The sequence below is a fragment of the Piliocolobus tephrosceles genome, chromosome 17, assembly GCF_002776525.5.
Source record: "Piliocolobus tephrosceles isolate RC106 chromosome 17, ASM277652v3, whole genome shotgun sequence".
NCBI lineage: Eukaryota > Metazoa > Chordata > Mammalia > Primates > Cercopithecidae > Piliocolobus > Piliocolobus tephrosceles.
The window spans coordinates 42145532-42169975 of NC_045450.1; the positions used below are offsets into that span (position 1 = coordinate 42145532).

A 24444-nucleotide genomic window follows, 5' to 3' on the forward strand; every position below is an offset into this window, starting at 1 on the left:
CATGCACCCCACATGGTGCCCACTGCCAGGCACTGGGGATGCAGAGACAAAGAGCTCCCACTCACCCACCACAGCTACACAGACTGCAAAGGAAGCATTAGGTTAAAGAACATTGTATCTTTTCCTGAAGTTTTCAGAAGTGCATGGTCCATACTTGAGACTGCAAGGGAAAGGGTATTTACTTGTAATTCAGGTATACTTTGCTAAAATATGCATTCATATTAAAATATACTTTTGTTTTTCTGTAGATGTACAAGTTCTTTTTAAGGGCTTCATGGTATTCTGTGTGTATACTTCGCCAGGTCTCTTATCAATGGACAGTACAAACTACTACCATGAACGTCCCTGCACTCGTATCTTTGTTTACAACTGCAAGTGTTTCTGCAGTATGAATTCTTAGAAGTGTTACTGTTAAGTCAAGGACGTACGCGTGTTTTGCCAAACTACCCTCCGAGATAGCTGAATCCGGTACATTTTAAAGCAAGAGGCGGTAGAAGACGCTCGGCGGTTGCGGCCTCCGAGCAGCAGGCGGCGCTGTGAGCCGTCTTTGCGGAGACCACGCTAACTGACTTCCGGTATCGGCGGTGGCGCAGGCGCAGTCCCCGCGGAGCTGACGCGGAGGCTGGCGGCCACGGGGAGCGATGCCGTACGCCAACCAGCCCACCGTGCGGATCACTGAGCTCACTGACGAGAATGTGAAGTTCATCATCGAGAACACCGACCTGGCGTGAGGCTCCCGAGGGAAGAGGCTGGCGGCTCCGGGGCGCCGGGAGGCCCAAGCCGGGGCCCCGGGGGCAGGGAGCGGGGGTGGAGTGGGGGCGATGTGCTTCCAGAGCTGCCCCCGTGCGCCAGGGCTTTAGCTTTGGGAGCCTGCGGCGCAGGCCCAGCCTGTCGAGGCTGCAGCGCCTTCACGCCTCTTGGCTTTTCGTCTTTCAGGGTGGCCAATTCGATTCGGAGGGTCTTCATCGCTGAGGTGCCCATAATAGGTAAGCGACCCCCCTTCCTCGTTTCCGGGCCCACGGGTTCCTGCTCCGCTCTCCACCCACACTCCTTGGGGCTCCTTCCAGTCCTTGGTTCGGGCTGAGGGTGGTAGTGCTGAGAAAAGTGCATTGCTGGAGACTTGACCATACCCTGTGCCCTTGGCCCAGCGGCCGCCTCCCTGGCACCCACGGACCACTTAGGTCCACCCTTGTCCTGCGTATGCATTGCTGAGAAGCATGGGTTTAACAGTGTGCAGAGCTGGGTTCAAATACTGTTTTCATTACTATTGTCACAAAAGTTTTTTAAATGTTTTCAACTTTTATTTTGGATTCATGGGGGTACATTGGTGCAGAGTTGTTGCCTGGGTATAGTGCGTGATGCTGAGGTTTGGGATATGAATGGTCCTTTCACCCAGGTAGTGAGCATAGTACCCAACAGGTAGTTTTTTACTCCTAGCCCCACTGCCTCCCTCCCCGCTCTAGTAGTCACCAGTGTGTCTATATTGTCATCTTTATGTCCATGCGTGCCCAGTTTTAACTCCCATGCGGTGTTTGGTTTTCTGTTCCAGTGTTAATTCTCTTAGGATAATGGCTTCCAGACCGGGCTCAGGCCTGTAATCCCAGCACTTTGGGAGGCCGAGGCTGAGGAACACCTGAGGCCAGGAGTTCAAGATGAGCCTGGCCAACATGGGAAAACCCCGTCTCTACTAAAAATACAAAAATTAGCCGGGTGTGGTGGTGCTACACCTGTAATCCCAGCTACTGGGGAGGCTGAGGCAGAATTGATTGAACCCGGAAGGTAGAGGTTGCATTGAGCTGAGATCATGCCACTTACGCTCTAGCCTGGGCAACAGAGTGAGACTCCTTCTCAAACAAAAGGAAATAAAAAAGAGGATAGTGGCTTCCAGCCGCGTCCATGTTGCTGCAGAGAACATGATTTCGTTCTTTTTTATGACTGCGTCGCTTACTATTTTTGTGAAACTTGGGCAAGTTATTAAACTTCTGCGTGCTGCAGTTTCCTCATCTGTAACATTCAGCCACTAATGATCTTTATCAGGGTAATGTTAAGGATTAAGTGAGGTAATCCATAGAAGTGCTTTATGTTTAGTGAGTGCTCAGTGCTGGTAGATGGCTTTTTTATTAATCTATTCCTTCAACAGCATTTATGGAGCATGTAAGTGGCAGGCATGGTGGTAAGCTCTGGGAATGCAAAGCTGTAGAGAACGTGGTTTTTGCCCTCCTGGAGCCCACAGTGAGGTTGCAGGGGGAGAGATGAATCCACAGACAACACTAAAGCAAGATAGACTGATCAGTAGTTGAGGAGAAGCATAGCTATGGTGCAGTTGGCTCTTAGAGGAGGGAAGATCAATTTCTGGTCTGGTTCCAGCCACTTTGCTCCAGGTGCTTAATGCATTGATTATATTTGTATGAAATACTTCAAGCATTTCTGAGAGTCAGGTCCAGAGAGTTTGGGTTAGGCAAAAGAAATATAAGTCATAACTGTGGCATCAAATATTTAGACTTTTAAGGAAATAAGCAAGCCAAGTGATTAGGCAAGAAAACATTGTAGTTTATCCACTACCACCCCCGGCCCCCCAGTCACTTCTTCAGTTCAGCTGGGAGTGCTGGACCTCCCCCTGACTAATCACTTTATGTCTCTGGACCTCAGTTTCATCAAGAGTCAGGTGAGGGAGTTGTACTTTGTGATGCAGCCCTGCCATTCTGAGTCTAAATGCTTCTTGCCCCACAAATTCAGTTCTACAAATAATGTTGAGCACCCAAGCTAGGAATACAAAGACATCCCAGCACCTGCCTGAAGGAATTTCTGAAGCTTGGGGTATAAACATAACATACACAAATGTGACACAAGGCACACTAGGACAAGTGTCTTCAGGGAAGTCTGAAGAGAGTTTTGTGAGAGAGGAGTTGAAAGAGAGGGAGTGCCACACCTGTAGCATAGAGGGCAGGCAAGGCTTAGTTTTTAGGAGGCACAGAGGATCTTAACCTGTACAGTGAGGAGGGGAAGGGTGTGCTGGAGGGAGGGGCCGGGGGATTAAAGAGGCAGAAAAGCTTGGGTCAGGGTTCTCTTAGTTGGCTTGGACTGGGGAAGCAATGGGAAGCATAGCAGGACAGAGTAGGTGGAGGCCTAGTATGTGGAGGTCCTCTTCCGACCTCTGTTCCTAGTGTCTGTGTCCCTCATTTGGCAGTTGGGCTCCAGTGCCATTTGATTCCTGGATTTAGTTTGTTCCATGCAAATGTTTATGAATAAATAAATGTGTGTTTAAACCAAGCGTGTGTGATAGATAATACCGTCTTTACCCTCCTACCTGCTCATTGCTGCTAGGAATTGGGTTCTATATTTAGTATGCTTTGCGCGTTAAAGGAATTCAGTAAATGTCTGTTGGTTGAGTGTTTAAAAAGTGCTAAGTTGGGCAGTCCAGTCATTATATCCTAAAATGAGGTATGGCCCATAAGTCTGTGTTACTTCTGTGAGGTTTTCCCTGACTTTGAAGTGCTCAAATAGTTCATGTTCTTGGATTTGGTGGTGGCACAGGTAGCAGATTTAAGTGCTTCTCATGGAAATACTCAGCTCAAATAAACGTTTCCACTCCCATGATATTCTCTGCGTCAATGTTTTCTGTGAAGCAGGGAGCCCCCTGCGTTAAATTCACCTGGGCAGGGAGGTGAGGTGTGTAGTGTGTGTGGGTCTTATTAAAATGCAAGTTCCTGGGCCCCACTCTAGTGCTGTGAAATCAGCCCAACCGTCTGCAGTTTAGTGTCAGGTGATTCCTAAATCTTGAGAACCACTGCATTAAGTCTCTACCTAAATTTGATGGCTAAACTCCATGTCTGCTTCTTTCATTTTGTAGCCATTGACTGGGTTCAGATTGATGCCAATTCCTCAGTCCTTCATGATGAGTTCATCGCTCACAGGCTTGGTGAGTACTCCTTTTATTAGAAGGGAGGGTACTGTGCCTAGTGTCAGGAGGGGGCTTCCTTCCAGCCTCACCCCCAGGAGGCTTCTGGTTTCTCATTTTGGCTTGGCTGTTTGGTTTTCTTTAAAGTGCTTTTCTGTTTTTTACAGGATTAATTCCCCTCATTAGTGATGACATTGTGGACAAGCTGCAGTACTCCCGGGTATGCTGTGTGATTGGGTGGAATATGAGGTTTGGTGGGAAGGCTTTGGTTCACAAAGGGATTTTTCCTGACATTTGGCATCCAGCTTGAGTAGTATTGTAGGTGTGGAACAACAATGTGGTGATGTTGTCTAGAGTCTGGGCAGGCCTTGATCCTTGGTTCTGATGGGGCTTCAGATTGATTAGCACACAGAACATCAGGAAATGTTGTTAGCCAGCTCCACCAGATTGCCTGTTTACAGTGGAGGCTCTTCCTTCCAAAGCATCTCTTCCCAGTAGCAGGGGCCTTAGGATGCTACAGGAGTCAACAGAAGGTTGGGGTAGGCAAGGAGCAGAGGGAATGGGAGCTGTCTCACAAGAGCAGCTTCTGGGGAACTAGTCCTGGTGTCTGCAGATTCACGCTGTCCCCTCACTCGCAAGTGATGCTGCTTAAACATGGCCACACTCTTACCCGCTTCCTCCTGGTCGTGTTTGCTCCCTGATGGCATGTTAACAGGCCTTCAGACTTTGGAGAGAGTGGGATAGTAGTAGGTTACCTTCATCCTTTCACTAGGCTGCATTACATAGCAGCTTAAGACTACTCCCTCTTGATGGCTTTGGGTGATCCAGAATCAGTCCATTTTCTAATATTCTCAAGGGCCATGTCATTTTTGTGATGGCTAATTTGATGTATCTTATAAATATGTATGTATTTTTTTAAAAGAAATATTCGGCTGCACACGGTGGCTCACACCTGTAATCCCAGCACTGTGGGAGGCCAAGGCGGGTGGATTACAAGGTCAGGAGATCGAGACCATCCTGCCTGACACAGTGAAACTCCATCTATACTAAAAATACAAAAAATTAGCCGAGTGTGGTGGCGCGCGCCTGTAGTACCAGCTACTTGGGAGGCTGAGGCAGGAGAATGGCGTGAACCCAGGAGGCAGAGCTTGCAGTGAGCTGAGATCGCACCACTGCACTCCAGCCTGGGTGACAGAGCGAGACTCCGTCTCAAAAAAAAAAAAAAAAAGAAAATTCAAGCATAGAAAAGCATGGAGCTAGTATAATAAATACCCATGCTTCCACCTAATACTAAGTTGTCACATTTTATCATTTTGCCCTATTTGTTTCAGATCTCCAGATTTTTGTTTTTTTAGAAATAAAACATAGATATTGGTGGGGACAGTTGTACAACCAATTAAGAGCAATTTGGTGATATCTTACATAAAGATATGCATGCTCTATCACTTAGCAGTTCCTTTCATTAAAATTTTTTCTAGTATTTATTGAACAAAGATGGCATGGTCTCTCTCTGGCTTTTTCTGAAAATCTGTAGAAAAGTTGAAAAACTAGAATAATAAATACCCTTTTACTTTTCACCTGTAGTTACCAATTATTAATGTTTTACATTTGCTTTATTTTTCATATGCATGTTGCTATTTTTGCTGAACTGTGTGAAAGTTGCAGACATCCTAACACTTCTAAGTACTTCAGCATGCATTTCCTAATAAGAATAGTTTCCTACATAACCACACTTTTATTGTGCCTAAGAAGGTTAGCATTAATCTGTAATATCAATATTCAGATTTTCCTAGTTTTTCCCCAAATGTCCTTTATTGCTTTTCTTTTTGTTTGTGGGTCAGTCTTGATCCAGTCAAGATTCGTTTGGTCCTTATAGCACTTTAACTCTTTTCATCTCAAACAGACTCCTCTCCTTTCAGTGCATTGTTTTTTTTTTTTTGAGATGGAGTCTCGCTCTGTCGTCCAGGCTGAAGTGCAGTGGTGCTATCTCACCTCACTGCAAGCTCCGCGTCCTGGGTTCACGCCATTCTCCTGCCTCAGCCTCCCGAGTAGCTGGGACTACAGGCGCCTGCCACCACGCCCGGCTAACTTTTTTGTATTTTTAGTAGAGATGGGGTTTCACTGTGTTAGCCCGGATGGTCTCGATCTCCTGTCCTCGTGATTCACCCGCCTCGGCCTCCCAAAGTACTGGGATTACAGGTGTGAGCCACCATGCCCAGCCTCAGTACATTTTTTTAGGTTGAATATCTTTTCATATTTTTATCTTCCATTACATTTTGAGTCTCCCATTTCATATTTCTTTTTCTCTTTTTTCAGACAGGTCTTACTCTGTCACCCAGGCTGGAGTGCAGTGGCATGATCTTGGCTCACTGTGACCTCAGCCTCTGGGCTCAAATGATTCTCCTGCTTCAGCCTCCCAAGTAGCTGGGACTACAGGTGCTGTGCACCACCACACCCAAAAAATACAATTTTCTTGTATTTTTTGTAGAGACAGGGTCTTGCCATATTGTCCAGGCTAGTCTCGAACTCTTGGACTCAAGCGATCCTCCCACCTCAGCCTCCCAAAGTGCTGGGATTACAGGTGTGAGCCACTGTGCCCAGCCCCATTTCATATTTCTAAAAGTGATTCTGTGTCAAGGGTCTGGGTTACCTTCATACCTCACCTGTATGTGACTGTAGAGGACCCAGGTGGGACCTCTAGCTGCTGCTTCTTCCTTACGCAAACATCAAAAGAATGTTGGGTTTTCCTCACTGGTGTGAGGGAGAGAACAGCTTGCTTGATTGCATCCTAGTAACTGTCTTCTTGCCTGAAGTGAAACTGCAATTAATAGTCCCTAACATGGGAATGAGTCAGTTGTTTTAAGAATGGCAAAATATTAATAATTATGGAAGGTGGTTATGTATGAAATTTTCCATAATAGAAAGGATTTTTTAGAAAAGGTGAGTAGTCTAGAACTGGAAAGGTACTTTTTTCTGTTCCTTGGTGGTTTTATTTTAAATGATGATTACATTCCTAAGCTGGTCCTCTTAGTTCTTGGGAAGCTGAACTAGAGTGTGAAAGCATCCTCCTCTGCCTCATAGCCTTGGTTATCTGAGGAAGAGTAGTTCAAGGGCCAGAGGGAGATGTTAGCAGTGTGTCTCCAGAGGTGGCCTTGCAGCTGGTGGGAGTGGGAAGGAAATGTGGGTGCCAATGTATGTATAAGTTGTCTCTAAACCTGGGCAGTCCATGAGAATGGTATACCAGATTGTCACAGCCCACAAGAACCTGGAGACTGATGAACCCCTTTTTACAGGTGAAGAAACTTAAGGAACTGGGCATTAGATGCAGGAAACCAAGACAAGGAGCCAAGGCAGGAGTTGCCATCTCCCTGTAGACTCATTCCCGCTTCTCTTCCTACCTTAGGACTGCACATGTGAGGAGTTCTGCCCCGAGTGCTCAGTGGAGTTCACCCTCGACGTGCGGTGCAATGAAGACCAGACGCGACATGTCACATCTCGAGACCTCATCTCCAACAGCCCCCGGGTCATTCCGGTCAGTGCAGGAGAGCAGCCTCTTTTCCCTGGGATCTTTTCTCTTCTTTTACTGGCTCCAGGTGGGCTAGACTGGGGTTGATCTTTATAACATGTTGGCATTCCCTGTTACCTTCTGCCTTAATCTGATCCCTAGAAGTGCTAATTCTGGATTCTTCTTGGGCATCGTTGCATGGTTAGCATCGTTGCTACTGCACACCCTCTGTCACCCAGGGACCCTTTTAAAGGCCATGGAATTGTTTTGCCTGAGGCCATCACCACACCATGAAGTGGGGGTTGGAGTCCTGGGGGCATCTGTGCCACCACCTCGTCAGGTGCTCCTTCCCTGGTTGACAGATTGCAGTCTAGAGGTGCTGGGATATGGATGCCAGAGGAGGTGACTGGGGAGGTGAGCAGCTAATGAAAGCCTGGTGGACTCCCTACAGGTGACATCCCGGAACCGAGATAATGACCCCAATGACTATGTGGAGCAGGATGGTGAGTCTTCCTGATCTGTCACTCTGTGGGCCAGCGGGAAGCAGAGACCAGATACAGCCTCTCGTGCTGCCTGGTCTCCTCTCAAATTGGCTTTAGACCCATTTTTCCAGATGTGTGTGGTCTTGCAGTGGCACTCCAAGTCAGAATTTGGAGAACCATGTCTCTCCTGGCCCTCGACTGACTTGTGCCTCTCCCTGCAGACATCCTCATCGTCAAGTTGAGAAAGGGCCAGGAGCTGAGACTTCGAGCCTATGCCAAAAAGGGCTTTGGCAAGGAGCATGCCAAGTGGAACCCTACTGCAGGGGTGGCTTTTGAATACGATCCAGACAATGCCCTGAGGCACACAGTGTACCCCAAGCCTGAGGAATGGTATGTTCCCCTTAGGAGTGATGGCAGGCATTTGGGGTGGGTGTGTCATAGAAATGGCTGCTGTTGACTGAGATGTGGCAGGCTTTCTAGGAACTTGGGTGCCTCAAAAACAGCAGTGGCAACCTTGTGCTGACTTGTGTTTGACCTCAGGCCAAAGAGTGAGTACTCGGAGCTGGATGAGGATGAGTCGCAGGCTCCCTATGACCCCAACGGCAAGCCAGAAAGGTAAGAGCCTGCTCGGACATGGGAAGGTAAAGTGTGTAAGAAGGGATGGTTTTGGTTCAGGCCATGAGTTAGGCAGTCCCTCTCCCCGACCTCGCAGTTCTTACAAGCTGAGGAGGGCTGCTGACTGCTAAACCAGACCTGTGGTATGTGCACATCCCAGGGCAGGCCGTCAGTCCCCTTTTGGTCACTGTGACAAAGAGAAACCTCCAGTTATCCAGGTTGTTCCTATTCTGATTTTCAGCCCCCAAAGAAGAGATTCTTCAGGTCAATGCTAGGGGCAGAGATTTGGACCCAAGTTCCACGGGGGTGACTGTGAAAGAGCTGTCACTGCTCACTTGGTTTTCCACTCTCTCCTCAGTGGGGCATGCGTACATACAAAACTTTAGGATTTTCACAGGTACCTTATGAGGTAGTTGTAGCTTCCTTGCAGTCATGCAAAGTGTATTGAAACTACCCTATATAAGAGGTTTTAGATGAAAGGAAGTCAGCCCTGACCCAAGGTCAAGTTCCATGTGGGAACAGAGCCAAGACCCAGAAGGAGGGAGGGTTGTCCATGGCCAGAGCTCGGGTCGGCCAGCCTGCCTCACAGGGCGCTCACTGGACTCTTGCCTCCTAGGTTTTACTACAACGTGGAGTCCTGTGGCTCTCTGCGTCCTGAAACCATTGTCCTGTCAGCCCTCTCTGGATTGAAGAAGAAACTGAGTGATTTACAAACTCAATTAAGCCACGAGATCCAGAGTGATGTGCTAACCATAAATTAACTGCAGCTTGCCTGCTTCAGCAAAAACGGAGATTCAGGCCAGCAGCTGGATATGGGGGTCTCTCTTCAGACTCTTCTAGAGAATCTAGTCTACTGTTGCTTGAGCATCTTGGCAGGACATCAGTACCAATGAGAAGAGGGTCACAGATCGATCACCAGGGATGCAGTGGTGTTTAGGCAGGACCGGTCTTTACTGGCCCTGACTGCTGTTCATAATTGGCAGCAGTGCTCCCCAGATCCCCGAAGGTCCCTTCTGGACTGTTTCCAGCACACCTGTAGGGAACCAACTGCACTTCTCTCCTGGTTAGTCCAGCTCTTTAAACCCTTTCTGTCCAAAATGAGTCATTTTCAGTTGTACCTTAGATTTCTAGTGTTAGGATCAAGTGCCATAGCCTTTATTCAGTGTCCCTAATTTGAGAAGTAACCTTTTGGAATAGCATTAGACCCTGTCTGTCCCCTCCCCACCAAATAAACACGATATTTCATTCTCTGTCCAGCAGTTATGAACCCCTTCACCATCAATGGCCTGATCATTTAGTTTGGTGGGGGTAGGGGGGTGGAAGCAGCCGCAGGAGCAAGGGCCCCTCCCACATACACAGGAGGAATATTTCATTTCTCCTTAATGAAGGCTCTGGCCCTAACCCCTCAGCACTGTCTCCGGATAGGAACATGTACAAAGCAGTTAATTAGGCAGCCTGGAGAAAACCAGAGATCCAGTACAGAAAGGAAAGGATATTTATTGATTAACAGAAGTTGTCTTTTTAAAAGTGTTTATTTTTGGCAATAAAGAGCACAACATAATCTCCTTCATGCGTCATCGTGCCACTTAGCTGAGCCAGCCAGCTCTGCCTCCCTCCCCAAAGACCTTTGGACCCCAGTTCCCCTCTACAGGCTAGCTCATCCCTCTGGGTGGTCATTCCCAGGTCACGCTGAGAGCGCTGAGAGCGAGGCTGACTGCACCACCTCCCTAGCTCAAGGGCTCCTTTGGGAGGGGCTGCGTGCTTTATCATCCTCCTGCCACAACTCAGATAGTGGTTATTTACAAGAAGGTCTGTTCCCGCAAATCAGGACCCTAAAGTATTAAAAAACAAAACCCAAAAAATAACAAAAAACCCCACACAACCAAAGGTTTGACGTGAATAGAAAGATAGCCCTTCTGCATGGTAGTCAACAAATACCAGCACTAGAAAATCAATTGCTTTAATTGCATTACAGCAGGGAGCCTCAGCACCATGTGGGGAGGAGGAAACGGGAAGGGCTAGGTTTCAGAGTGCTTTTGGCTAGCCAGAAGGTGACCAAACGGGGCCAAGGGGCTCCCTCTGCTTGGGCATTGTTCACCCCTGGTCAGTGAGGGGGGCAGCAGGGGTGCTCCCCACGGCAGTCCTGCTGCAGCCTTCCCTCCTGGCCTGGCCGTGGGGCAGGAACAAGCTCCAGCCTTCCACCACGTGGCTGAGGTAATCAGCATCCCTACCCCGAGGGCATCTTCCCAGCCTACAAAGCAGGAAGGAGCCTGTGCAGAAGTTACATTTTAAAACCAGATTTTCACCTGAGGCGTCAACCAGATGTCACCTCTGCTTAAAACTCCAATTGCAAGGCTGGCAAGCAGCACAGTGGAAGCGCAGATCCTTCCTGTGTCACTCCAGGCCCAGAGGAACTGAGAAGCCACCTGCTGTTCCGGCCTTTGGGCTGTTTGGGAAAAGCCAGCAGTCAGAGTGCCAGCCTCAAGCTCTGATTGTCCCCCTCCTCTGGCCCTGGTAGTTCAAGCAGGTTCTGGCAGCAGGAGGGTTGTGCCATGGAGGATGGACACAACTGCCCTTATACTCAAAAACAGCCTTGACCATGGCCTGGTCATAGGATTAAACAGTGTGTGTGTATTGGTGGGGAAGGATGGGGTGAGGGTGAGGGGATCTCATTGATACAGAGTATATCATAAGCCATATATATTAAAATCATTAACAGTATATAGTCCCACGGTAGCTCCAGCCCCTCACACATGCTCAGGTGGTGTGGCCAGCCCTTTGCCTCAGTCCAGTCTCACCCTTGGGGGCAAGGAGAGGGCAGCTTGCTCCCTTTCTCCAGGCTCTTGGCCGACAGCCCCTTGAGGCTGTCCACGGTACACTGCAGCCAGCCCCGCAGCAGGCAGCCCCCAGCAGTCATCGGTGCTCGCCAGCACTGTGGTCACTGGGATGGGGTCTTGGCCTCGCTGCTGTCCCCCTGGCTGGGCTTTGGCTTTAGCAGGATGAATCTGTTGAGGAGGTCCGTTTCCGAGCTGGCCTGGGCTGCCCCATAGCCCTCACCTGTGGGCACAGAAGCAGGCTCAGAACTCAGAGCTAGGTCAAAAGACCCCTGCCCAATAGGCCTCATCCTCCACAGAGCCTCCTGGCAGGTGGGTGTGGGGCATGGAAGCGACTCACCAGCATAGCTGGAGGCTTCGGCGATGTTCTGGGAACCCGTGATGTGGTGCCAGTAGGCACTGCGGGGCAGCATGGTCGTGGGTGTGCAGGGATACGAGTAATGCTCCGTGCCCTTGTTCAGCAGCTGTGGGGCAAAGGAAGAGGTCATTCCCATTAGTGGCTCACAGTATCCCTGAGCAGCCTGCCCAAGACCCTACCTGCCTCCACTGTGTAGCCCAGGCGCTTGGCCCTGCCTGCCCACCCGCCCCCCTCCGCTGACCCTGTAACCTGGACTGATGCCCGCAGCCTCACCCTCACGTTCTTCTCCATTTCCAGCAGGACCCGCTTGTGCTGCTCGGCGATGGCCAGGGTGGCACTGTGGACTCGCTGGTAAATCTGCTCCCCTTCTTGTGTCTGGAAGGTGTAGAGTCCTTCCCCAGCATCACACATCCTGGGGACACAGATGGCACAGAGGGCAAGACGGTGGGGACCCACCACAGACATGCATGTAATTGGTTAGGCTGTCCTGCAGCTGCAAGCTGTGGCTGCCTTCCAGGCCGGGAGGACAGGCAGGGCTGTGGTCTGGGGGTCCGACCACATGATGCAAATGTGCTGAGCATTTTCTATACCAGCTGGTGCTCAAAATGCATTACAAGAATTAACCCATTCATTTTACTCTACCACCTCCCTCTGGTCTTTGTACCATAAATAGTTTCCTCATTGTTATGCATTTTCCCAAACCATTTTATAGATGAGGAAACTGAGGCATACAGAAGCTAAGTAACTCAACCAAGGTTCTGCAGAGGATTATATGTAATTTCAGTCTAGGCAGGCTGACTCCAGAGTTCAAGTGAGGGGATACCCAGTCTTCACTATAATGCTAGGAGGTTACGTGCTTTATTATTCCCGAAACCCAGACTCAGGTCTACAGTCACAGAACTAGTAAGTGCCTGAACCCGCATTTGACTTAAGCCAAAGTAGTCTATGACTTTTGGTAAATAGCTTCAATTGATCTGCATGCTGTGGGCAAGTTACTCCTCTGAGCCTCCATTTCATTTCTTCGTCTGTAAAATGGGAACATTACATTCCCCCTTGGGATTGCTATGCCAATAAATAAACCAAGCTCCTAGTGCAGTGCCCAACACAGAGTGAATGGCAGCCCCCATCACATCATGGCAGGACAGGGCTGAGAGGCAAGAAGGTCCTACCGGCCAGCCTCAAAGGTAAAGCGTGTGGCATCCCGGCCATAGCGGCGCAGTGAGCAGAGGGGCCACGAGACGAGCTTCACACGGGGGTTGTGGATGTCCCAGAGGTAGATGTTCTCGTGGGTGATCTGCAGCTTGCACTCACCATACACGTCCAGGTTAGGGCAGGGCAGCAGGAATACATTGAAGCGATCTGGAGTGGGGGAGGGTGGACAAGTGGGCCCAGAGATGCCCCAGATGGGGGCTTCCTCCCTCCCTTCCTCTCCTCTTCCTCCCCCCCCTCCCCACCCCCAGGGCCAGGGCCCAGCCTCACCTGTCTGCTCACACTGCACCCCTGGGGCCAGGAGGTCAGGCTCTCCCAGACTGATGTCGTTGAGGCGGGACCCCAGACACTCCACAGATAGCGTCTTGTACCACTCCTCTGCCTCCAGCTCTGAAGAAAATGCTACTTCATCATGCGGCTCCGGGAGCCCGGTAACCCAACCCATCTGCCCAGCCTGACTTATGCCACCATGCACAGCAGGGAGGGCAAGGACAGTGGGTTCTGCCTGCCTATCCTGCCTCAACCCTGAGGGCCTGCTCCCTGAAAGCACCCCCAACCCTACACACACCCCACCACCATCTCCACCCAGGGTTAGCCCTGCTCTGCCCGCTCCTAGCCGGACCTCTGACCATGACCACCCCAGGGGAGGCAGATGGAGGTCCACACTCAGCGCCTCACCTGAGTCGCAGGTGAAGGTACGTGCCGAGTCGTCAGTGAATATGATGGCCACCGCCTGCCGCTTGGTCTCCTTGGGGAGCCGTGTGACACACTTGACGTTGCTGATCTCAGTCACCTGGGACGGCATCCACGAGGGACTTAGCCAGGCCAGTGCATCTCTCTCTCTCTCTCTCTCTCTCTGCATCCCCCACAGCCCTGCCACCCCCAGGAGGGTGCACAGACCTCAGGCCTCAGCAGACTGTCTTTGCTTACAGGTTGGGGGAGCTAGGACCTAGGCCTCCTAACCTTGGGGCAGCCCCGGAGGCACACTGACTTCTCATCTGGATACTTCTCCAGCCGCTGGGGCCCCTTGCTGGAGGATTTCCGGAACACCAGCCAGCACCTCCGGTAGATCTGTGGGGCGAGAAGACAGGGCTCAGACCTCCCTGGACCACTCCCACCCTGCCAGCATGGTCCTGCAGCCACCCCTGCCTGCCACAGGGGGCGGTGCCGCGCAGCCTTCCCTGGAGCCCCAGCCTGGGGACACCGGGGGTAGGAGTCAACAGCAGTGTCACCTCCCTGGGAGAGAAGCCTCCTCCCCAAATTGAAAAGTCATTGACTTCTTGGCTGGCTCCAAAACGCTGTTCCACAAAGGGTGCTCTCCTGACCTGCCATTTACTGTGTGCCCCGCTTTTAGCAAGTAGCCAGCACTCCTGAGTGCTTCCTGCTCACACCTGTTATTCGCACAGTGCACAGTCTCAGGGCCACTCCTGAGATAAGTCCTGTTATCATCCCCATTTTATAGATGGGGAAAGGGAGGCATCAAAACACTAAGGAATGGTGATGCTGGTATTTGCAGCAGGCTGTCTAGATCCAGGGCAGACCCTCACAGCCCACTGCAGGATCTGGCCAGGGCTCGGGCAGTGCCAGCCACAACAGAGCGGTCTCCTAGGGACAGGGATTAGACCCTTGCCCCTTGCCCACCTGTACATCCCCATACCCCTAGTTCTCTGAGTTAGGTGAGGGTCTTTACGTAGGTAACCCCCACTCTTGTCTCCTGGGGCTTTCACTCACCCTCTCTTTTCATTCTCTTACCAACTCTGACGTGTAAGGGGCGCAGTTCCAGGTGGGAACCCAAGGCTGTTCGAGGTAAAGGGGTGGAGCTAGGAATCTGAGGCTCCTCCCACAGCATGGTGCCTTCCCTCCTGGTCCTGGCCACTGCTGAGGCTCCTGTACCTTAAACCACCTACATTCTCTGTAGCTTCAGGGACTCCCCTGAGGGGGTGGGGAGGGGAGGGGAGTGACCACTCTAGGACTGAAGGGACAGACCAGCCTATCATTCACCCGGGGTAGGGGAGGGTTTGGACCCAGCCACTGGCCAGAGCTGCCCTTGCACAGCCCCTCCCTCCCACCTAGGCTTTTTTCTGCCCAAAGTCTGTGGCTGGGGTTTACCTACTCCTTCCAGCGGGCACTTCAAAAGCCCTGCAGAGCCTGTTCCCGGGCATCTCTGGTGTTCCTCTTACTGGAAACAGTAGGGAGACTGAGTGGCGGCCGAGAGCACAGCAAAGGAGGCCAGGGGACCTCTGGGCCCCACCCTCTCCTCGGCTCTACTGTGCCATGGGTACACTAGGTCCTCGGCAGGCAGGGTCCCAGGGTGCAGTGGCCCTAGGCAGCCCCCATTTCAAGACACCACTCAGAGCCAGGCCACTTCTGGCTCCTTTCTGGGACCCTAGGAGGCATGTCTGTTCCTGCACTCCTGACCCTGGCTCAGCCCCTGTTCTACCCACCTAAACCACAGCAGCCCTCAGTTCTCAGCTGCAGCGCTCCTTTAAGACAGACACTGAATTTTATCCTCAGAATCCTCACTCATATCCTGGTAGCCTCATTAACAGCCATGCTAAACAAGTGAATGACCACATGAAGGAACCGTGAATGAATGGATGGATGAATGGATGGATGCTGCCGACCCAGATACACCCTGCCAGGGTGGGCTCCATGCAGCCTGCAGCATCAGGGGCAGAAGGCCTGGGGACCTGAGCACGCCGGTTGCTTGGTTACAGGATACACATTCACAGCCCCAGGGAGCCACGCGCTCAAGAGCCCTCCTTCCCACTTCGCCCAGGGCTTTGATCAGTGCTTCAGAAACACTCTGCCACAGCTCTGCCACGGGAGAAAGGCCCTGGCAGGTAGGAGTGCCGGCTCCTGATCTCTTTCAGCCCCTCCCCCCTCACCTCTGTGGGCTGAGATGAGAATGGCTGCTGGGGAGGGACTGCAGCCTCATACCAGGGGAAGTGAGGCTCCTGGCTTCAGAGGGAAGAGAATTCCTTGCATGGATAGGGCCTGGCCACGCCCCACCTTCCCATCTGGGCTGTGCCCACCTGTCAGCCGCTCAGTCTCCCTTCCCTCTGGAACAGGTTTGATACTGAGCCCAAGTGGCTGCCCTTGTAGCCGGTGCCTTCCTGGCATGCTCTGCCCTGGGCAAGGCCTCAGCCCAGCTGGCCCTGGGGACCTGCTAAGTCTGGGGCCATAGGAATGAGGAGTGATGTTAGAAGCGAAGCCTCTGCTTCCTTGGCCTTCCTACCTCAGCCTCAGCTTCTCTCTTTGTTCTGTGCTCCAAGTCAGTGGGCTGATCCCCCTTTCAGAGAAACAGCAAAGTAGTCGATGGCTGCCAGGGCCCAGTCTCAACTAGGTTGAGCCCCAGGGCGGGGAGGAGCAGGAGGGGAGGTAGGGCCAGAACCACCCTCTCCAAGGCCAGCCCTGCTCTGTCTGGTATCCAGGTAGGGAAGCCGGGTGGCAGATCCCTCTTCCACTCCGCATGCCCCCCATCCCCCTCAGGCTGAGCCAGGAAGCCTTGAGCAGCCTGAGCCCACCCACCCCTTCAAGGCAATGGGAAAGAAAAGGGAGAGAGGGACAGGAGTCCTGGGTCAAACGCGAGACTTGGGTGACCTCAGTCACCAGGGCTGTCCTTCCTACAGGGGAAGGGGCAGCTAGCTGCCAGACCTGTCTTTGGCAGGGGGGGCCTGGCAGAGGAAAAGAGGCAGCTCTCAGACAGCCTCACTGAGATCATGCGGTTGATCCCCTCTGCTCCTGTCTTCTGGGGGGTCTTCACCAGCTGGGGGTCTACAGGGGGTAGGACAGGATGCATGCCCAGTAAGACCTCTTCTCTGTAGTCCCTCCAAGCCCCCAGTTCAGGGCCAAGCACCAAGCAAGCATAGAGTCACCCGCCAACAACTTGGAGGGAAGCAGCCTGTCCCAGAGCACTGGACCATTCTGCCCAAAGTTCTCATTTAGAAACCACATAAATATCAGCTTCAGCGCCTCACACCACCCCATCTCCCCCAGCCAACCACTCCCCTTTTCAAACACTTCTTTAACATTAAAAACGACAATCTGAAATATACTAAATATCTGCACACGGAAAGCAGTCGGAAGCAAGGGGAGAGGACCTAAAAGAAAAGAGGCCAGGAGAGGTGAGGGGAGGCCGGGGGTAGGGGGCAAACGGAAGGGAGAGGGAAGTGAGACGCTGCTTCTCAGCTCAGACACAGCCTGGCCTTGCCAGCCGCTCCTGCTGCTGCTGTGGTGACAACTTCAACAATAGCAGGGGAGCCGCCTGCCCATCCACGGCCACCGTTGCTGCCACCACCACCACCGCTGGCCCAGCTGTCGGGATGCCAGCCAGCCCTCTGGGGCGGGGGCTGCAGCAGACAGAACCCAGCCCAGGCACATGCCAGGCAGCACGCTGGCGAGGAGCCCCGAGACCACAGATGCACGATGCCCGGCAGCCGGCGGGCAGCCGCATGCCCCACACACCATGCCTCCGTGCCTGGGACCCCGTCCTCGGGCCCCCCTCCCTTGGCAGGGCACCTCCGCAGGTCAGGGTCACTCACCCCGAGCTTCCTGCTCTTCATCTTCACGTAGCCTTGCTTGACGATGTCGCTGAAATTGGTCGCCATGGTTTTCCCACCTTTTGGGGGCGCGGGGCCTGGCGGAGGCGAGGCGAAGGACGTCCAGGTGCCTGGGTCTCTGGGTCCTCCAATCACCTGTTCCAGACACTCTGTCGGGGCTGCCGAGAGGGGCTGCTCCTCACCTCACCCGCCTCAGCATTGTTCTAGCAGCTCCTTCGCCCCGCGCCTGCTAGAAATGAAAATGACAGGGAGATTAGAGACAGTGACATCTTTCTCTTCTTCTCGCTGTCTCGCTCTCTTTTTTCCTTCCTCTTCCCACACTCCTCCCTCCCTCTTCCCTCCCTCCTTCCTCCCGCCCTTCTTCCTTCCCTTCCCTCCCCACCCCAGGACGACAGAACCATTCAGGAAAACCGAGGTGGAGGCAGCAGTGAGGAAAATGGTCCAGCCCAGTCCCCTCCCTCACGGCTGGGGCTGGCAGTTAACCCCTTCCTGGGAGGACTGGCTCTGGCTCCTGCTGTGGAGGTGGGGACCCAGGAAGGGAAGTGGCGGGGAGTGCTGTTCCTCAGCATTTCGGGCTCGGGTCCCCACCAACTGTGATAACTCTGGGGCAAATTTAGGGCAACTTGCCAAGAGCAAAAGCCCCTTCCTGGGTACAAGCGCTCCCAGGGGTAGGGGCAAGTGCTTCCCAGAGATGGGGGAGGGGGGTCCCAGGAGATGACCCCTGGGTGTCTGAGTAAACCCCATGCTCTGCAATGTTAAAGACAATTTGCCTGGTCAGCTCAGCAGCCCCCACAAACCCCTCTGCCCTCCTGCCCCACCCGGTCCTCTACCTGTTTCTCTCCAGCCCCAGGCTAAGAATCACTACCTTGAGCTCCCGCAGGGCCTCCTCCCAGGCCCTGCAGCTCTTCCGCACACAGCTCTGGGTGCTGCTTCCTGGGTGGGAGGGCAGAGTCCAGTGGGGCGGGCCCCCAGATAAGCCTGAGGAATGTGCTGGGCCGGCCGGAGGTGGCCACTGTGGGAGCAGACGCCTTGCCCTGGCCCTGGGGTTGAGAACGCTGGCCAGTCCATAAGGGTGGGGCCCGGGCCCCAACAGGCCACTGGGTCTGGCCAAGCCAAGCAGGGCCTCCATGTCCTGAGCACGGCAGGAGTTAATTATAGGAGAACCAGCCAGGGCCTGGGGCAACAAGACATGCAGGAGACAGTGTGGGACACCAGAGAGAGGTAAATATGGAGCAGGAAATGGGGGTACCAGCAGGGCCACCCCAAATCAGGCGGATCTACAGATAACAAAGACTCAAACTCAAAGGGAGACCTCAGTGATGACCCAGTCTAACCCCTGCATTTTATAGATGGGGAAAGAAAGCTGCCCAGAGAGGGTAAGTTACATGACTAAGGTCACACAGCAGGCCTGGGGCAGAGCCAGGGATGAAGGAGAAGGTCCAGGGTGGTGATGGAGGCCAGTCTGAGGGGAACATCCTACTGCCATCTCTGGCTGCGTGCCACCACCTAAGCCTTCCCTGCCATCCAGCCTCAGGGGCAGGATTATGCCAGCAATGTGGCCCCTGTGTCTTCAGGATCACCGGGTGGGAACAGGGCAGCATTTCTGGGGTCAGCTGGGTATCTGTGCTGTCAGAACGGGGCCCCGGGGCAGGCATGCTGCTGGTTGTGCCAGCAGCTTGGCATTAATTAATGTCCTGGAGGCCTGTCTGTTGAGTGCCTAACAAGGAACAGATGGGACTACCCCGGTGAGCACACACAAACAAGGGACAGGCAGAGAGGGTAAAGCTCCCCTATCCCACTTGCACCCTGATACCCCCCCCAATTCCACTCCTGCCCATTCACTGCCTCTATCCCAGCTCCCTGGGGTCCAAGACCCTTCCATAGTTAGGTGGTCTACTTTCCTTCTAGAAGGTCTGGTCTGGGGTCCCCCACTGGCAACTGATCCCCAACAGCTCTGCCACACCTGGGCTCTGGCAGCCAGAGATGGGTCAATTTTCTCATCTTTGTCTTCACCGCCTGCCTCTGGGGCTGCCTTCTCCCCAGAGCAAAGACCAGCTCAGGAGTTTCCCTCCAAGAGGATTAGCAGGCTGGCCACTGGCTGTGGGTCCACAGTGTGGAAGCCCCCTATCAGAACACGTCTACAGGAAGCCACTGGGCCCCTTGGGTTCATCCAGCGCAGCCCAGACATAGCACAGCCTGCAGTGTGAATCCAGCTGGCTGTGTGGTCCTGGGCAAGCCGCTTAAGACGCTGTGCCTCAATTTCCCCATTGGAAAAAAATGTGAATAAATCTACCTACTTTAAATGAGGAAATGAATCCATGAGGCACCTGCCTGCCCACTTGGGACAACAGCTTCTACCGTTTTTCTTTTTCTTCTTTTTTTTTTTTTCAGACGGAGTCTCATTCTGTTGCCCAGGCTGGCTCGGCTCACTGCAAGCTCTGCCTCCCGGGTTCATGCCATTCTCCTGCCTCAGCCTCCCGAGTAGCTGGGACTACAGGCTCCCACCACCACGCTGGGCTAATTTTCTGTATTTTTAGTACAGATGGAGTTTGACCCTGTTAGCCAGGATGGTCTCGATCTCCTGACCTCATGATCCACCTGCCTTGGCCTCCCAAAGTGCTAGGATTACAGGTGTGAGTCACCATGCCCGGCCTTCTTTTTCTTCTTTTGAGACAGGGTCCTTCTCTGTCACCCAGGCTGGAATGCAGGGGTGCGATCACGGCTTACTGCAGCTTCGACCACCCAGGCTCAAGTGATCCACCCACCTTAGCCTCTTGAATAGCTGGGACCACAGGTACATACTGCCATGCCCAGCTAATTTTTAAAAACTTGTTTGTAGAGATGGGTTTTCACCACGTTGCCCAGGCTGGTCTTGAACTCCTGGGGTCAAGTGATCCACAAGGCTTGGCCTCCCAAAGTGCTGAGATTACAAGTGTGAGCAACCGCGCCTGGTCAGAGCTTCTACCTTGAGAACTCCAAGGGCTATATATATATACATTGTTTTCTTCAAGGGATATAGTTTTCTTCAAGAGTTGCTGCTCAGACAGGATGATGAAACCACCAGAAGCCAGCCTGCTCCTTCCCAGTGTCGCCCCAGCAGGGACTGCTCTCAGGACTGCTCCTGCTGCGTCTGTCCATAGGCCCCACCCTGTCCCATACCCCAGGTCCCCAGCAGGAAGAGTAACCTTCACCGGGAAGGCTGGGTGGCAAAGTCCTGCCACCTTACTCTGGCCCTGAGTCACAGGGACCCCTGGCCACACTTAGTCCCTAATGAGGTTTGCAAGAGCAAGACCTAACCTAGGACCCAAAATGGTGTGGCAAAGGGGGGTTGGGAATGGAGAGGAGGGAAAGGTCAGGGCCAATAGGTAGAGCCACAAATTTGACAGGCAGTGGTGTCAAGTGGTGAGGGGAGCCCAGAACCAACCCACTATCCTCCAGAAGGAATGCACTGTGTTAAGCAAGCGAGGCAGCCCCCAAGCCGAGCCTGTGAAGGCCCAATAGGACAGCAAGAAGTGGAGGGCAGGCCGGGCACAGTGGCTCACAACTGTAATCTCAACACTTTGGGAGGCCAAAGTGGGAAGATCACTTGGGGCCAGGAGTTCAAGACCAGCCCCAGCACCATAGAGAGACCTTGTCTCTACAAAAAATGAAAAACTTAGCTGGGCGTGTGGCACGTGCCTGTAGTCACAGTTACTGGGGAGGCTGAGATGGGAGGATCACTTGAGCTCAGGAATTCAAGGTAGCAGTGAGCTGTGATGAAGCCACTTTACTCCAGCCTGGGTGATAGAGTGAGACTCTGTCTCTAAAAAATTTCAAAAAAATCAATTAAAAAAATACAAAAAGTGGAGGGCAGCTCAGGCTGGGCAGGCCAGGAATTGGGCTGAAGTAGCCCCTGCCCTGTTTGTCCCTGGGGCCACTGTCCCCATCTACTCCTGAGCCACCGCCAGACTCACAAGCCTGCAGCAGGAAGAATGCTTGCTACTTTGAGAGGACCTGAGGTCTTGGGTCCTTCCCCAGCACTGTGAGCTCCGAGCTCCCAGCTAAGCAGGGTGTCCAGCAGCCCCTCTCAGGGTTCCAGTGAGGGAGGAGGGGAGCAAGGGCTCCCCGTATCCCGCCTCCCAGCCTGGTACCAACATTGCTGCTTACCCAGGGACAGTACCTGCCTGGTGCCAGGCCACCACAGGCTCCCGTGCAGGGAGAGCTAGCTCCAAAACGCTCCTCTCCCCAGGAAGGGTGGGTGTCCTAGGGGGCGGGGGGCTGGGAGACTCCCAGGGCCCTCCCTGCCCACCTGCCCCATGGGGCAGCCACGCTGAGCACTCCCTCTCGCACCTGGATTCTGCCTGGAGGCTTTGGCTCCAGAACAAACGCTACTCGCTGAGACTGCAACCAATGACTGAGCGGGCGGCTGCCTGCCTAACTGGGCCTCCCCATCCCTGACAGATCGGATCTTATCGGGGCTGCAGGAACAGCCCTACCTGGACACCATCTCGGTGTCATCTGGCTGTCTCCACCCCACGGCGAAGATCGGATCTGTGGGATTCTCTCCAGCACCAGGACCATTTCCCATCACCTGCTGCTCTCTCCCCACCCCACCCCTAGATTGTTATCAGGGGCCGGCTGGGAGTGCTCCGAACAGATCCCCATCGGGGCCACCACACGAAACATGGTGAGTCCCATCAAGATGGATGGCAAAGACAGACCAAATACCCACCTGGGCAGAGAGGGATGGCAGAAGGAGGGGACATCTGAACAGCCATGGTCCCCCCAGACCCTTAAGCCCAGAGAGTAATGCTGTGGCCACGTGCCACTCTGCTCTCCTGGGTCCCCTGCCCACCCCTCAACATGCCAAACCCCCTCCCTCGAGGGACCACTGCACTAGCTGTTTCCCACCTACAACATCGTTCCCTCACACACTCATGGTTCATTCCACTGCTTCATCCACCTCCTCCAGGAGGCCCTCCCTGACTCACCAAAGGATCCCCGCTAGTCAGCCTCTCTCACAACATCAGGTGCGGCTGCCTTCATTGCACACCACCATGGGATTTTCTTGTTCCTACATCTGTCCATTTGTTTCGGACCACAGAGAGACATCTGGAATGTCAGCTCCCTCGTGGCTCAGCCTCGTCTGTCTAGTTAACAGCTCTATCCCAGCTCCCTGAATGGTGCCCGGTGGGGAGGAGACGCTCAATATTTGGGGGCTGAACGCATCATTCTCTCCAGGACTTGTCCTCCTCCCCATCCTTTCTTCCACCACCACCAGCCTCCATCTGGCTGGACCTGGCTCAGCTTCCAGAGGTGAGTGAGCCACAGCAGGCTCCCAACTCCTGGGTCTCAGCGCTGACTGGCATGGCCAGCAGGCTCTTGTTACTGGAGAACCAGCTGCGCTCAAGACCCGCAGTTTGGTTCAGAGCTGCCTCAGGGAAGAGTGTGCTGCTGACACCAAGGCCAGGCCTGGTTGGGCAGCCCCACCTTGGCCAGGGTTGTGGGGTGAGGTCATGCCCATCCCTGCTGCCTTGCCCAGGAGGGAAATGCTGGGAGTAACCAGTACCAGCACAGCAACGCAAGCAACTGGAGAGAGGAGACACAGCTCCTGGGACCAGAGTTGGGGGCGGGGGCAGGGGCAGGAAGAGCCTGTACCTGTGCCACATCCCTCTGAAAGGGTCTAGGAAAGAACCCGCCCTACGCAAGCCCACCCCACACTGTAAAGCGTAGTCTCCTAGAGCTGCTGCCAGGCCCCTCGCTGCCCTCGCCATCAGACCCCTCCAACCCACACCCTCCATCCAAGTGGAAGTGCCCCAGCAATTGACCTGTCCCCATGGCTTGGGGCAGGTGGGCTGCACAGAGCCCCTGCTCTGCCACATCACCCAGGTGCCCAGCCTCAGCTAATGCCCCTTTTCAGTAACAGAAAGCATATAACTGGATCCAGGGCCTTGCGGGCCATTAGGGAAAAGGTAGACAGACCTTGGGGGCCAGTGGAGAAAGGTTCAAGGACAGGAGGCAGCTGGTCATGAGTTTGGGCTGTAGGGAGAAACCCCATAGTCATGAGGGGGTCGGCAGTGGGGGCCAGCTGGGGTACAGAAAATCATCTCTTGGAATTTGGAGGAGTTGAGAGAACAGGAGGCCCCGGGGAGGAGTAGGAAGGCTGATAGAAGGTTGGGAGCTGCCAGGGGCTGGGTTATGCCCCTTCCGGCTGGCAGGCCCGGGAGCGCAGGGCCTGGGTTGTTCGGATGGGGTTTCTGTGGGTGCGGGTGAGGTCATCTCGCGACCTGGGCTACCCCGGAGACGAGAGCTGGGGGTGGAGAGAGCGCAGGGAGTTTCAGGGCCCAGGCACTGGCTTTTAGGGGGCGGGTCTCTGAGCCCCTCCACCCTAGAGTAGGAAGGTCCCATGGGACGGAGCGTCCCTCAGGTTCGGGAAGTGACTGAGGGTAATCAGGGGTGGGAGTCGCCGGGGCTCTCGCGGGCTCTGCGCGGCCTAAGTCCCTCTCCCTGCCTTGCGTCCCCCAATTTACCTGGGCGCCGAGGCCCGGGCCAGGAGCGCCTGCTCAGCGGGGCCGCGGAAAAGGCTCATGCCCGCGTCACAGCGCGGCCGGCGGGGGCGGCAGGGCGGCGGCGGCGCCGGGCTCCAGGCGGGGACGGCGAGGGAGGCGCGGCCGCCCGGCTTGGGATCGGGCTCAAGCTGGGACTCGGCTGGGCTCCCTCCACCGCCTGGTCTCACCGCTACGCCCCGCCCCCCGCCCCCCCCCGGCGGCCCGCCCCCGCCGTATACCTCCGAGCCGCGGGACACTCGATTCTGCCCTGGCATCCCCGCACCCGCTTCAAGTCGCCCCTGGTACCCCTGGCTCATTCCCACCGCCCCTCCCTGGGCCCCAAAGCCCACATCGTCTCTCAGCCCCTGAAAGCTGAACTCCACATCAGCTCCCAGCCCCCATATCTCAACCCCTTCACCTCTTCAGGAGTCACATACACACCCAGACTCCACAT

General features: G+C 54.0%; 2 protein-coding genes across 3 annotated transcripts; one reads left to right on the top strand and one right to left on the bottom strand.

Moving 5' to 3' along the window:
• Nucleotides 1–215: 215 nt before the first annotated feature.
• POLR2C (RNA polymerase II subunit C) lies at nucleotides 216–10066 on the top strand. Its single transcript, XM_023210028.1, has 9 exons — nucleotides 216–727; nucleotides 937–986; nucleotides 3851–3919; nucleotides 4066–4118; nucleotides 7302–7430; nucleotides 7855–7906; nucleotides 8107–8275; nucleotides 8426–8500; nucleotides 9117–10066. The coding sequence occupies exons 1-9, from the start codon at nucleotides 642–644 to the stop codon at nucleotides 9259–9261; spliced, it is 828 nt and encodes a 275-aa protein (XP_023065796.1). The 5' UTR covers nucleotides 216–641; the 3' UTR covers nucleotides 9262–10066.
• Nucleotides 9978–24159, bottom strand: DOK4 (docking protein 4). Of its 2 annotated transcripts, XM_023210023.2 has the most exons (9): nucleotides 23973–24159; nucleotides 17446–17692; nucleotides 13865–13972; nucleotides 13580–13694; nucleotides 13172–13291; nucleotides 12862–13051; nucleotides 11966–12104; nucleotides 11675–11798; nucleotides 9978–11557 (listed from the first exon to the last, which is right to left on the bottom strand). In XM_023210023.2, the coding sequence occupies exons 2-9, from the start codon at nucleotides 17509–17511 to the stop codon at nucleotides 11439–11441; spliced, it is 981 nt and encodes a 326-aa protein (XP_023065791.1). In that variant the 5' UTR covers nucleotides 17512–17692; nucleotides 23973–24159; the 3' UTR covers nucleotides 9978–11438. The 2 variants fall into 2 exon arrangements, with proteins under 2 accessions (XP_023065791.1, XP_031790340.1); XM_031934480.1 differs by having other exon boundaries at nucleotides 9978–11798.
• Between the last annotated feature and the right edge of the window lie 285 nt (nucleotides 24160–24444).